This window comes from Erythrolamprus reginae, chromosome 12 (genome assembly GCF_031021105.1).
Source record: "Erythrolamprus reginae isolate rEryReg1 chromosome 12, rEryReg1.hap1, whole genome shotgun sequence".
NCBI classification, from domain to species: domain Eukaryota; kingdom Metazoa; phylum Chordata; class Lepidosauria; order Squamata; family Dipsadidae; genus Erythrolamprus; species Erythrolamprus reginae.
Window position 1 is genome coordinate 30,018,521 of NC_091961.1, and position 14,832 is coordinate 30,033,352.

Sequence of the window (14,832 nt, forward strand, 5' to 3'; positions counted from 1 at the left end):
GGAGCGCCGTCTCCCCCATCCTGGTGGCGGTTGTAGGCTCCGCCTACCTGCCTGGACATAATCACAGATGATCTGTGCATGCGCAGAAATGCTGTGCACAAGCGAAGTAAGCATACACAAGTGCGTTCACATTTCTGAACCGGAAGCGAAGCTAGGTGTAACCCACTACTATTCCCCGCGGTTGCAACCGCTTGCAAGTTCTCAGAGGATCAAAGTCATTGCCAATGGGAAAAACTTCACGGAATCAAAAGTGTATCAAGGAAGCATCCCGACGACTAAACTGAAGTTTGGAAAAGAAAGAACAAAGGAAAGAAACCGGACCACAGAAATACTCGCTTAACCAACCTGATTTGAAATTTCACAGCCCTGTGCTACAAAGTGTAATAATCGTTATTTCTTTTTTTTTTTTCGTTTTGTTTTCTTCTTTTTTTTCTCCAGCCGATACAAAAATAATGTATTGCAACTCAAAAGTGCTTTTTAGTTTTGTTTTTTAAAATAAACAGTTGACTTTTTTTTTTCTTTATCAAATAAAATATTTACACCATTATTATTATTTTGCGCTTTCCGGCATCGGAAACGTTCTTCACGCTATTACCATCGGGACGTCGTCTGAGAAACCCGTGATCATGGCGGCTTCGTCGTCTTCATCTCCTAGTAAGTCAAGCCACAAGGGTTATGTTGACACACAGTGACAATGAGAGACATTCGAGGCATGAAGTACAGGGGTGGCTAAGGATCATTGAGGACCAATAAAAGAAGGTCAATGGGTGTATTTGAAGATTAGGGCAATGTGTGGTCTAATCTATGGACTGGTTTTATATATATATTACCTTTTACATATACATATACATATACATATACATATACACATGCACATACATATAGATATAGATATATATAGATATATATGTATGTATGTATGTATGTAACATATTTTTGCTGATAATGAAAAGAAAGGGAGACTACTATAGATCTATTTCGGGCTTATTTATATATAAAATGATTGGATATTGAGTCACCAGGAATGTTTGTTCATTTAATATAATATTCTGGTAAAATAGGGAAGAAGAAGCTTATAACTATTTGTAGACCCATTATGTAAAGGGGAGGACTATCCCTATCTATCTATCTATCTATCTATCTATCTATCTATCTATCTATCTACCTACCTACCTACCTACCTACCTGCCTACCCGGTTTTCCTCAAAATAAGACCTTCCCTGATAATAAGCCCAAGCACTTATTTCAGGGTTCAAAAAATATAAGATATGGTCTTATTTTCAGGGAAACACCTATCTATCTATCTATCTATCTATCTATCTATCTATCTATCTATCCATCCATCCATCCATCTTCTATCTCTCTCTCTTTCTCTCTCTCTCCTCTAATCTTATTTTAATGGCCCCATAATCCCCTGTGGGTTGGAGTCGGGGCAACTAAATGAAACGGAATGTTTACTGGCCCAATGCCCTTCCTGTTGCCAATGTGGAGTTTTGCTTAAGAGATGTATTCCCACAGAGAGAAATACGATTCATTCATTCACCACCTATAACTCCAAGGGACTCTGGCGATGGCTGCAGTGGAAATCTAACAAGCTGATGATGAATACTGAACCTCAGTCCGGTGTAGAGCAGGCACAGTTTGAAGGCTTGATGTAAACCCAGCAGCGCTCCTGGAGCTCACTTACCTAAGTCGTCTCCCGAGGAGAAGACGGCGGAACCCAGTCGGGAGTTGTAGTGACTGTTGGCAAAAGCCGTGAAGCTGTTTTGAAGCCTCCGATGCCTCATGTACAAGACCACGAACCCAACGCCCACTGTCACTAGCAAAAGAAACAAGACGGGCACCACGATGGCAGCAACGTCCTTAGATTTGCCCAGTATGGCTGCACTGGCATCTCCATCTGCAGAAAGAGGAAAGAGGGAAAAGGGACACCAAGAAGTTCTCAGAATAAGGTCAAAGTCATTCTCAACATGCGATGGTTGAGCACAAGACCTTGACGTTGGCCAACTGGGAAAAAATATGAACATGAGGAAGGATCTAACCTCATCTCCTTTCTTTCTCTCTGTTCATCTCTCATGAAAATATGATGGTGACAATTGACTGTTGGGATTGGTCAGATGAAGCAAACAGCACAGGAGAGCTTCTCTCTCTTTCTCTGTCTGTCTGTCTCTCTCTTATCTGTCTCTGTCTCTCTCTCTATGTGTCTCTTTCTGTCTTTTTTTGTCTTTCTGTGTCTTTCTGTCTTTTTTGTCTCTCTCCGTGTCTGTCTCTCTCTGTCTGTCTGTTTCTCTCTCTATCTTTATCTCTCTCTCTCTGTCTTTCTCTGTCTCTGTCTCTGTCGTCTTTCTCTGTCTTTTTGTCTCTGTGTGTGTTTCTGTCTCTCTCTCTCTGTCTCTTTATCTGTCTCTCTCTCTCTATGTGTCTCTTTCTGTCTTTTTTGTCTTTCTGTGTCTTTCTGTCTTTTTTTGTCTCTCTCCGTGACTATCTCTCTCTGTCCGTTTCTCTCTCTCTTTATCTCTCTCTCTCTCCATCTCTCATTGTCTCTCTCTGTCTCAGTGTGTGTGTGTGTGTGTGTCTCTCTCTCTCTGTCTATCTGTCTCTCATTCTCTGTCTCTTTCTTTCTGTCTGTCTCTGTGTGTGCCTTTCTCCATCTCTGTCTTTCTGTCTGTTTATCTCTGTCTGCCTGTCTCTTTATCTCTTTCTCTCTCATTGTGTGTGTGTGTCTCTCTCTGTCTCTCTCTATCTTTTTCTGTCTCTCTGTGTGTGTGTCTCTCTCTCTGTCTTTCTCTCTGCCTCTTTCTCTCTGTTTATCTTTCTCTCTCTCTCTCTCTCTCTCTCTCTGTCTGTGTGTCTGTCTCTCTCTCTCTCCCTCTCTCTGTCTGTCTGTCTGTCTGTCTGTGCTCTTCTTGGGGATCCAAACAGAGGTGCTGTGGGGAATCTCTCCAGAAGCGACAATGAGGAGATGGAGACATCTTCCCTACCTCTTCCCACTTCACTGTAGAGAAGAGTTGCCGGCTCTCCACACATCTGCCCACTGTAGAGACACCTTGCTTGCACCGTGAAGGAGTAATTGTGGCCGGCGTCCAGGTGGGAAACCTTGAAGACGTTCTCTGTGGTGCTCCCCAGATAGGCTGTGCTGTTGGTCCCACTGTCGAACATGTGCACCTCGTAGCCCTGAAGGTGGGGAGAACAAAGTCATTTAAGGCGAACGGAAGTATTTAGAATTAAAACTGATGGGAAAGGCAGGGAAACTTTACTTATCTAGGACTTTTAATGCCCTGTAGATTGTGGTTATGATGTTAGACCTCTGCTCGAGGTCCCATTACACAAGTCTACAAAAAAATATTTTTTAATCATCGCAGTCAATCTTGTACTTTTCTGAATCATTTTTTTTGTTCTGATTTCAAACATGTATATAGTTTTTTCTGTAGCAGGTATAGTTTCCAGGGAGCAGCATCATTATTATAAAGTACAATGGTACCTCTACCTAAGAATGCCTCTACTTAAGAACTTTTCTATATATGAACCGGGTGTTCAAGATGTTTTTGCCTCTTCTTAAGAACCATTTTCTACTTAAGAACCCGAGGCTGGAAAAATTTCCCAGGAAATTTGAGAGCGGCACGAAGGCCTGGCCAGTTTCCTGCCATTCCCCCTTTAATCCCGGCCATCGGGGCTGCCAGAGGAGCCTTTTGGTGGTGCTTAAAGAGGCTTTGGCAGTCCAGAGCGAAGCATTTTCCTTTCTCTGGGCGCTTGGAGAAGGAATAAACCTCTGCCAGCGCCCACAGAAAAGAAATGCTCCCTTTGCTCTGGGCAGCGACTGTCCTCCTCCTCTTCTTCTTCCTCCTCCTCCTCCTCCCACCCAAATTCTGAGCTTATATTTCTTTCCTAATAGGTTTGCACGCATTATTTGCTTTTACATTGATTCCTATGGAAAAAAATTGCTTCCACTTACAAACTTTTCTACTTAAGAACCTGGTCACGGAATGAATTAAGTTCTTAAGTAGAGGTACCACTTTATAGGAAATATACTGGCAACATTACGAAAACAGTAATTACCATATACATTGAAAATGTAGAAATGACATATAACAAAAATGCTTCTATATCAGAAACTTTATGTGATAGAGCAAAACTAAGCATATTTTTGGAATCAGCACATCAAACTCCATAAAACAGGCATATTTACCTTTGATGGTGATTTTTTTTTGGTGTAAATTGTTTTGATTTATTTAGAATTCATTGGAATTGGGTGGCCAACACATTTAAACAAATAACAATACCGCCTTGCATAAAGAAAGCAATTTTGTTTGGACTTATTCTGTCACTTAACCCCTGACAGCATTATTTGTAAATCAAACTATGTTCTATGGTCCTGTACAATGTAAATAAACTAATAAACCACGATTCTGGTAACTGTGGCTTGGCGTGTTGTGTGAACGCAACCAATTGGCATGCAACTCTAGGAAGAGGTCAAATACAATGCAGTGGAGATGGGAAAGAGCATCATTGTAACACAACTACAACCTACCCGAGTTTCATTAAATTGGCTTTCTTTCAAGGCTAAACTCTTCCAAAATAACAAGATGTGGTCATTTTCTGGTATAATCTTTAAAGCATCAGGTGCCGCCAAGGATACTGTAACGAACAGCGGAGAGACAGGTGGAGATACGACAGATAAATGTAATAGCAGCTTCTTAATAAATGCAAAAACAACACAAAAAAGACCCATTGAATTCAATAGGGCTCCCGCTCTGGATGAATAGAATAGAATACAATGACAGAGTTGGAAGGGACCTTGGAGGTCTTCTAGTCCAACCCCCTGCTTAGGCAGAAAAGCCACTACAGACAAATGGTTATCCAACATCTTAAAAACTTCCGGTGTTGGAGCATTCACAACTTCTGGAGGCAAGCTGTTCCACAGATTAATTGTTCTCACTGTCAGGTTACTTCTGTCCTTGATTAGTTTCCACCCATTGCTTCTTGTTCTATCCTCAGGTGCTTTGGGGAATACCCTCTTCTTTGGGGCAATCCCTGAGATATTGGAACACTGCTATCATGTCTAGTTCTTTTCATCAAACTAGCCATGCCCAGTTCCTGCAACTGTTCTTATTTATTTATTTATTAGATTTGTATGCCGCCCCTCTCCGCAGACTCGGAGCGGCTCACAACAAGAACAGTACAAATCCAATACTTAAAACCCTTAATATAAAAAACACTCATGCATTTCATACAAATCATACACAAAGCGGACATGGCCTAGGGGAATCAATTTCCCCATGCCTGGCGACAGAGGTCGGTTTTGAGAGGTTTGCGAAAGGCAAGGAGAGTGGGGGCAATCCTAATCTCTGGGGGCAGTTGATTCCAGAGGGTCGGGGCTGCCACAGAGAAGGCTCTTCCCCTGGGTCCCACCAGACGACATTGTTTCGTCGACGGGACCCGGAGAAGGCCAACTCTTCATATGTTTTAGCCTCCAGTCCCCTAATTATCTTTGTCGCTCTTCTCTGCACTCCTTCTAGAGTCTCAAGTCTCAACATCCTTTTTGCATCGTGGCGACCAAAACGGGATGCCGTATTCCAACTGTGCCCTTACCAAGACCTTATAAAGTGGTATTAACACTTAATGCGATCTTGATTGTAGCCTAGAATTGTGTTGGCCTTTTTGACACGACACAAATTCAGCACTTACACCAAAACACCCTTACCTGTGTTGATTTTCAAGCTAGCTTCTTTGCTCATGTTTCCCAGCTGAATGACGATGTGGTATCTCCCACCAGGGTCCAGTTTTTTGATGGTATATTCCACCGTGCTGTTCCGGGTTTTCACCTTGTAGTTTCGATCTGTCTTCCTTATTAAATCTTTCACAGCCACCGCATACAGCTGGGGAGAAGCAAAGGTGGAAACTGCAACGTCCTTCAACGTCCAGCGCAAAATATTGTATTCCAGTTGAAGGTGTCCTTTTAGGACAGCATCTTTCAACCTTGACAAGTTGAAGAGGTACGGACTTATAGAATTCCCCCACCTGGCTCCTTCTCTCAAGAGGAAATTGATGGTATTTCTATGTTATTTGTAATTTTGTAATTGTCCAGGTGTTTTTTGTTGGTTTAGAAGTGTATGTATGTTTTTCTATTTTCTTTTTTGGGTATTGCAAATATTACAAATATGTCAATGTATATATTTTCTTGATTATGCTTTTTAAAAACAAATTAATAAAAATTACTTAAAAAAAAAAAGAATTCCCCCAGCTGGCTGGGGAATTCTGGGAATGGAAGTCCACACATTTTTAATATTGACCTGGTTGAAGGACGCTGCTTTAGGGAAAAAGTAATCCATTGAGAGTTTGGCTGAAAAGGGCTATTGATTTTGGGTTAATTAAATAATTAACCTTGGAAAGCTAGCATCTGCGAGAGTTATCCGGAAAGTAAGGTTACAAGCTCTCACGGGGAATGTTCGTGGGGGAAGTTGGTATTACTATCCTGTAGCGGGAAGCAGTGCCAGGGTTCAGTAGATCATTGATTGGCGTTGTGGGGAAGGTTAGAGATGAGCGTCCTCATTGAGGACCAAAGAGGACAAGGTCCCTCTGTTAGATGTAGGCAAATTGTGAATATATCTGCCCCAGATTGAGTGATGACCTCAATATGATAATTCCATTTAATTTATCAAGGCTAACCATGATCCAAAGTCTTCTCATTGGCGCTTAAAAAGTTGGCCGTACTTCCTGTCTTTTCCAAAAGAAGAAAGGTGTAAGTGCTCTATCAATATTATAATTATAAGGTCCCCAACCCTACGTAGAGTCAACGTTGGGACAAGCTTGGATTGGCAAAGCCCTCTTACCATATCTTGATCGGGGGAATCGTAAGGCGACTCCCATTTAATGATGGCAAATGTTTTCGATAGGTGGACGGCGTGGAGGTGACGAGGGGGAAGGCGATTGTCAGGAATCATCTTCACGACAATGTAATCTGAGGGAGGACCTTGGTATGGAGAAATAACTCGCACCTGGAGGAAACAAGATATCAATAGAGCAATTCATTCCTGAAAAGCACAACCTGGATTTCCGAGATCATGAAACATAGCCTGAATCTAACTAACATGGATTATTAGATCTGATTTAGCTTCTTCGCGAGCCCATGGTTTCCATTCTTTCATAACTTATGTTCCGCCAATCACTCAATCAAATTTATTTATTGTTTATATTTATATGCCACCCACTTCAACAGGACTCAGAGCGGCTAACAATAATACTACTTAAGTACTAAAACAATGAGAAATACAGTTTTCCCTTGATTTTCGCGGGTTCGAACTTCGCGAATAGCCTATACCATGGTTTTTAAAAAAATATTAATTAAAAAATACTTTGCGGTTTTTTTCCTATACCACGGTTTTTCCCACCTGATGACGTCATATGTCATCGCCAAACTAATAATTTTTGCAAATAAATAACAAAAAAAAAATTGTTAATAAATAATTATGTTTATAAATATCAGGATCACTAAGTGCCTTATTCAATGGTGAGTACCAGTAATAATGGTGAGTAAATGGTTGTTAAGGGAATGGGAAATGGTAATTTAGGGGTTTAAAGTGTTAAGGGAAGGCTTATGATACTGTCCATAGCCAAAAATGGTGTATTTACTTCCGCATCTCTACTTCGCGGAAATCTGACTTTCGCGGGCGGTCTCGGAACGCATCCCCTGCGGAAATCGAGGGAACACTGTATAACAATACAAAATACTACCAGATCTGGAAAGATTTCGATATATGGCTGAATAAAAGAACAAATACTAGTAGTGCTGCGGGATAAGGAAACAAATTAAGTTAAAAATTGTTAAAGACTTAAATATAACTTTTTCTCTACCTACTATGTTTATATAAGTTATAGAGTAAGAAATTAAAAAGCTAGTATTACGGAAAAAACCAATGGTAACAATACCGTAAAAGAATATAAAAGGAGGCTGTCGATGAGTCAGCCAAAGGGGAGGGAGGGGATGTATATTGTGTTGAATTGTGTGTTTGTATTTTCTATATGTAAATAAAAAAAAAATTTTTTTAAAAAAAAGAAATATAACAATAATAAGACAACAATGATATAAAATACAAACCCCCCCCCCAAAAAAAGTCATATATACACTCAGTCATTCCTAATTCGAGGCCTGCTGGAAAAGCCAGGTTTTAACAGCTTTCCAGAAGACTGGTAGGGTGGGGATAATACGGATCTCTGGAGGCAGCTGATTCCACAAAGTTGGAGCTGCCACAGAGAAGGCCCTTCCCCGCAGCCCCGCCAGCTGATATTGTTTGGTGGACGGGATCTGGAGAAGGCCGACCCTATGGGCCCTTACTGGTCATAGTAAGGTGTTCTGCCGGGCTCTCTGGTAGGAGCCTCCCGAAAATTCAAGGGTACAAATTGCAGACACACACACATTTGAAAATTCAAAACAATGTTCTTTATCACAAAATGCAAAATAAACTAAGCACTTTTTTTGTATTGCAAAGAGCTCTCGTCCCAAAACAATTTCCCTTAAGCAGTCATTAAGTACTTAGCTAGCAGGTGTGAAGAAACTTCACACCCCTTCTTCTTCCAACGAAGTGAGACACACACACACACACACACACACACACGTTGCTCTGCTTTGGTTTCAAAGGCGTGAAAAATCAACAAACAAAGTCTAGAAAACATCAACACACGATTCCGGAAGAACTGCGATCAGATACTCTTTCGCAACGGCCAAACTCACACGCTGCTATTTATAGCAGCGGCCCTAATTACTGGAGCCCCACCTAACCACAGGTGGCCTCATTTTCTCTTCTAATAATCCTTCAGTTGTTGTCTCCTATGCATCACTCTTCGCATGTGTGGATGTGTCATTAATTCTTGTTCGGAATCCAAGGATGATACAGATGATTGATCTCCTCCTGGGCTGTCTGCCAAACTCCCTTCTTCCCTGTCACTCACGCTTCCTTGGTCAGAGGAGGCTTCGTCGTCAGATTCCATCGGGAGCAAAACAGGCCTGCGGCATGTGGATGTCTCCCCCACATCCACCTGCACATTCCTTGGGGCAGGAGCTGGGGCAGAGCTAACCACAACAGTAAGGTATGAAGCAGGAGGCAGCACCATAAATAGTCTAGCCCTAAGCCATGACTAAAATCCTGCCATGATAGGAAGAAAAAAAGAGCTCACTCTAAGCCAGGAGGGTCAAATTTAAGGCCCGTGGGCAGCGTCCAGCCTGCACGGTGCTTTGATCTGGCCAGTCCTTTGCTGTTACTATGGACTCCAGGGCATGGTAGAGGACAGGGGGGCCTGGAGGAACACTGCCCATGGGTCAGACGCGACTTCTCCACTAACAACAAGAACGAAGTTGAGTTTCTGTAGGAATTGCCAAAAAGGATGAATGGAAAGTCTATACTTACCAGGAATAAGTACTGCTCATCCCTGTTAACAATCACAGTCATGTTGTGAAGATTGGTAGTCGCATTGCTAGGATTCCGGTAGAGTTCCAGGAAGGACGTGGCATAAAATATACCATAGATCTGCTCCGGGTAGAAATGAGATAAGGAAGAATTAATAAACACGCTAATTCTGCTGTTCTCCAAATAATCCTTTAGAATGTTTTCAAACATTTTCAGTCCAGGGGATGAATCGAAGAAATCGCATTTTTTTACCACATTCCTTGGCCCGCTCCAGTTGCATTCGACGGCCGTCTGGTTGACCGCTTTGGCCTTCAGGCTGGGGGGGAAGGGCCTCGTGCCACGGGTCACTACATGCGCGAAAGAGAGCGGGCTGTCCCCCAGTTCCGTCTTGGCCCAGGCGGAAATTTCATAGGGCGTCTGAGCAGTCAGGTTCCTCACTGCGGAAGACAGGAGAAATTTCCTGACAGTTGGAACCATGAACCCGTGGAACAACTGGCCTCCAGAAGTTGTGAATGCCCCAACACTGGACAACCCTTTGTCTGAAATGCTAGATGGTTTTCCTCTTGAGCAGGGGGTTGGACTAGAAGACCTCCAAGGTCCCTTTCCAACTATTCTGTTCCATTCCATTCCCCTCCATTCTATCCATTTATTTTCATTTTTATTCCTCTATTCTATTCTATTCTATTCTATGTTCTGTTCTCCTCTATATTCTATCCTATCCGAGACCGCCTTCTGCCGCACGAATCCCAGCAACCGATTAGGTCCCACAGAATGGGCCTTCTCCGGGTCCCATCAACTAAACAATGTCGGTTGGCGGGCCCCAGGGGAAGAGCCTTCTCTATGGCGGCCCCGACTCTCTGGAACCAGCTCCCCCCAGAGATTAGAACTGCCCCTACCCTCCTTGCCTTTCGTAAACTCCTCAAAACCCACCTTTGTCGTCAGGCATGGGGGAACTGAGATATCTCCCCCGGGCCTATACAATTTATGTATGGTATGCTTGTATGTATGTCTTCTTAATAATGGGGTTTTTAAAATATTTTAAATTGTAAATTATTAGATTTGTCATGAACTGTTTTTATTGTGAGCCGCCCCGAGTCTACGGAAAGGGGCGGCATACAAATCTAATAAATAATAATAATAATCCCTAAGCTATCCTATTCTATTCGTTTTTTTATTCCTCTGTTGTTTTGTTCCGTTCCATTTCAATTCCATAATATTAGAAACATAGAAACATAGAAGACTGACGGCAGAAAAAGACCTCATGGTCCATCTAGTCTGCCCTTATACTATTTCCTGTATTTTATCTTACAATGGATATATGTTTATCCCAGGCATGTTTAAATTCAGTTACTGTGGATTTACCAACCACGTCACCATATTCTTCCATTCTATCCCATTCTTATTTTTATATCCTACTCCATTCACCTCTCAGCACAATAAAAGGATTGGATTCGATTCAAGAATCCATGGCTAAAGGTCGATTGGGGACTGGCTCTCTCTGTTCTCTGGTAGCCTTGTTCAGATAACCTTACCCGTTTGAGCTGACTTCCCTCCATCTACAAAGAATGATCTTTTTTCTTGGCGGTGGGTGTCAAAAGTCCAGAAAATTTTCACGACGTAGCCATTCACCTGTCAACCAACAGTACAAATAGATAAAGATAAATAAATGCCTGGTCCATTTTGGGGTGGTTTTGTTTTACACGAGTGGAAGAAAAAAGCCCTTTTTTTTAAAGTAAAGGAAAACATTTATAAAAGTTGTTTTGAGAAAACAGAAATATTATAATTCTGAAAAAAGGAGAGGAAGGCAAAGAGGTTTGACTTTTCATGTCTGCTCAAGGAGTGGGGCTGGCCCTTGACATACACCTGAGAAAAATTCATACAGGCAAAAAAGAAAAAAAATAATTGTGAACAAAATTAAAAACTGGGTGAAATATGGGAGGAAAGCCTATTTTGGCTACTTAGATTCTAGCCAATATTCAATAATGTATCTATGCAGAATTAGTACAATTAAACATTCTCCTGCTCAGGTGTTGTAAACTGGTATTATAGCATAACAGTTTGAAATTGCATTTTAGACTTATATTTATTTTATTTATTCATTTGTCCAATACACAAATACATAGGAAGAAAAATAGACATGTAGCAATATATATAAGGGTAAAGTGAACTTAGAGGAGAGGATATATGAAAGAAAGAAAATATATATGATAAGTGAGAGAAAGGAAAGACAATTGGACAGGGGACGAAAGCCACACCAGTGCACTTATGTACGCCCCTTACTGGCCTCTTAGGAACCTGGAGAGGTCAGTCGTGGAGAGTCTAAGGGAGAAGTGTTGGGGGTTAGGGGTTGACACAATTGAGTCCAGCAATGAGTTCCACGCTTCCATAACTCGATTGTTGAAATCATATTTTTTACAGTCAAGTTTGGAGCGGTTCGTATTAAGTTTGAATCTGTTGCGTGCTCTTTGTTGTTGCGGTTGAAGCTGAAGTAGTCGTTGACCGGTAGGACGTTGCAGCATATGATCTTGTGGGCAATACTCAAATCGTGTTTTAGGCGATGTAGTTCTAGGCTTTCTAGGCCCAGGATAGTTAGTCTATTTTCGTAGGATATTCTGTTCCGAGTGGAGGAGTGAAGGGCTCTTCTGGTGAAATATCTTTGGACATTTTCAAGGGTGTTGATGTCCGAGATGTGGTATGGGTTCCAGACAGATGAGCAGTAGTCTAGGATGGGTCTGGCAAAAGTTTTGTAGGCTCTTGTGAGTAGTGTGAGATTGCCTGAGCAGAAGCTGCGTAGGATCAGGTTAACAACTCTAGAGCCTTTTTTGGCGATATCGTTGCAGTGGGCTTTAGCACTTAGGTCAGTGCTTTGCAGCCCTCTAAGCAGTCTATAGAATCAGCCTCTTGCCCCCAACAATCTGGGTCCTCATTTTATCCACCTCTGAAGGATGGAAGGCTGAGTCAACCTTGAGCCATTGGTGAGATTTCAACAGCTGAACTACAGCTATCAGCTAGCTGTTATTTGGTGTTATTATAAACAGCAAACTGCACACACAAACATAAATACACACCAGATAGTTTCTCCTCTTCTCTTCCCAAGCTTCTGTCTTATTTTTTTTTTATTTTTTGATTGCAAACCTGGAAAGCTGTTGAGGGTACAACTTTGGGGGGAATTGACCTTACAGAGGGTTAAAAGTGGCAGTGGTTAGAAAGAAAGATTATATCTCACCTGAATATTGGTGTCTAGTCTGAGAGTAAAGCTGATGGAGTTTTCATCGTAATTATCAATATGGATCGTAGGAGGTGGAATAACTGAATGGGGTCAAAAGAGAGAAAGAAGGAGGCATGAGATTTAACATTGATAGCAACAGCATTTAGACTTATACAGTGTTCCCTCGCTTTTCGCAGGGGATGCGTTCCGAGACCGCCCGCGAACGTTGAATTTCCACGAAGTAGAGATGCGGAAGTAAATACACTATTTTTGGCTATGAACAGTATCACAAGCCATCCTTTAACACTTTAAACCCCTAAATTGCAATTTTCCATTCCCTTAGCAACCATTCAGATTATTACTCACCATGTTTATTGATTAAAGTTTATTAAAAAAAAATATTTATTAAAGGCGGACAAAAGTTTGGCGATGACATATGATGTCATCGGGTGGGAAAAATCGTGGTATAGGGAAAAACCCCACAAAGTATTTTTAAATTAATAGTTCTGAAAAACCGTGGTATAGACTTTCCGCGAAGTTCAAACCCGCGAAAATCGAGGGAACACTGTATACCGCCTCATAGTTCTTTGACAGCCCTCTAAGTCAAGAGTTCCAATTTATTTCCGGAGCCATCCTGGCACCTCTACCGGAGAACCTGAATCTGAGCTTCCCAACCAATTGAAAGTTCACATGTTTACTTTTCTGAATTGATCCAAATAATAATTAATTTTCCCTTTTTGTACTAAGAAGACTTCAATACTGAGCGGAGCAATTGTAGCTCCTTTCTATGTGTTATGTTTTGTCTATTTTATGTTTGTGTCTCATGTTATGTCTTTTATTTTGAAAACAATAAAAATATTATTTTTTTAAATCACATGCCTTTCTCCCCACCTACAAACATGTTACGTTGCACAACTCAGGTTGTGCCAGCGTGGCCAGTCCTCCTTCCGCTTCCGCCCAGGTGGTGAGCATAGGATGGCCTTGAACTTCTCAAAATAATGCTTTGTGGCTGCATCCGCAACCCTCATGAAAATCACCCCTCCTAAGCTCCCATAATCATCAGGCCTTCTACAGATAGTGTGGCAAGCTGTTAATTTACGACCAACTTCTGCACCGGCTTGACCTCCTTCTCCTTTATAAGATATCTGTTCTGCAAGTCAGAGGCCAAGCAGATATTATTAATATTATTATTGTTGTTGTTGTTGTTATTATTAATTGGAATTATATGCTGCCCCTCTCCGATGACTCGGGGTGGCTAACAGCATATAAAAGAACAATAACAACAATAATAATAACAATAATAATAATAAATTAGATTTATATGCCACCCCTCTCCGTAAACTCGGAACAATACAAAATCTGAACTACAATATTAAACTAAAACGAACAATCTAAAACCTCTATTTAATTTTAAAAAAAACCCAGTCCTTTCTAACACACCAAATATACATTCCCCTTAACATCCATCCATCCATATATTGGAGTTCGTATACAAACTAAAGATACTTTAAACTGCATACTAATCATATTTGTCCATGGAGGACAAGAGGTATGTGACTAAATACCTGTTGTGACATAAGGCTTGTCTACCTGCTTTATCCATTACCTACAGATATCTTGGAGACCAGGTGGAACAGATGCCATCATCTAGCTGTCTTTACCAACCTCAAAGTCTAGTGCAGTGTTTCCCAACCTTGGCAACTTGAAGATATCTGGACTTCAACTCCCAGAATTCCCCAGCCAGCATTCGCTGGCTGGGGAATTCTGGGAGTTGAAGTCCAGATACGTTCAAGTTGCCAAAGTTGGGAAACACTGGTCTAGTGCGAGAAAGGAAAGCAAGAAATTAACCTCCGAAAGGTTTTTACCTTTGCCTTTTATTGTCTGGATGAATTTGGAATCGCTCCAGTTGCCCACTCCACGGCTTGTTACTGCGGCAACCTTTTTCGAAATTAAAAAAGCTTGTTAAGATAGGCAAATCCATTGTCCTGGATAAAATAGCTCTTTTTCAAACACACAAACGTGCCCAGGAAGTTTATAAGTGAACCACAGGGAAGTAGGAACACACAGAAACATAGAAACATAAAAAGGCCTCCTGGTCCATCTAGTCTGCCCTTATACTATTTCCTGTATTTTATCTTAGGATGGATCTGTGTTTATCCCAGGCATGTTTAAATTCAGTGACTGTGGATTTACCGACCACGTCTGCTGGAAGTTTGTTCCAAG

The 14,832-nt window shown here is 41.5% G+C and overlaps 1 protein-coding gene across 1 annotated transcript in view; it reads right to left on the reverse strand.

Annotated features, from left to right (window-relative positions):
* Positions 1–393: 393 nt before the first annotated feature.
* The window catches only part of SORL1 (sortilin related receptor 1), a 97,977-nt gene continuing 83,538 nt past the window's right edge, over positions 394–14,832 (reverse strand). Inside the window, exons 38-48 of the mRNA XM_070765637.1 lie at positions 14,475–14,547; positions 12,628–12,710; positions 10,934–11,030; positions 9,654–9,838; positions 9,402–9,521; positions 6,831–6,995; positions 5,702–5,876; positions 4,529–4,635; positions 2,982–3,174; positions 1,688–1,900; positions 394–651 (exon numbers count right to left, since the gene is read on the reverse strand). Of these exons, the coding sequence (XP_070621738.1) occupies positions 584–651; positions 1,688–1,900; positions 2,982–3,174; positions 4,529–4,635; positions 5,702–5,876; positions 6,831–6,995; positions 9,402–9,521; positions 9,654–9,838; positions 10,934–11,030; positions 12,628–12,710; positions 14,475–14,547 (1,479 nt within the window). The 3' untranslated portion in view covers positions 394–583. The remainder of the gene's footprint in view (positions 652–1,687; positions 1,901–2,981; positions 3,175–4,528; positions 4,636–5,701; positions 5,877–6,830; positions 6,996–9,401; positions 9,522–9,653; positions 9,839–10,933; positions 11,031–12,627; positions 12,711–14,474; positions 14,548–14,832) is intronic.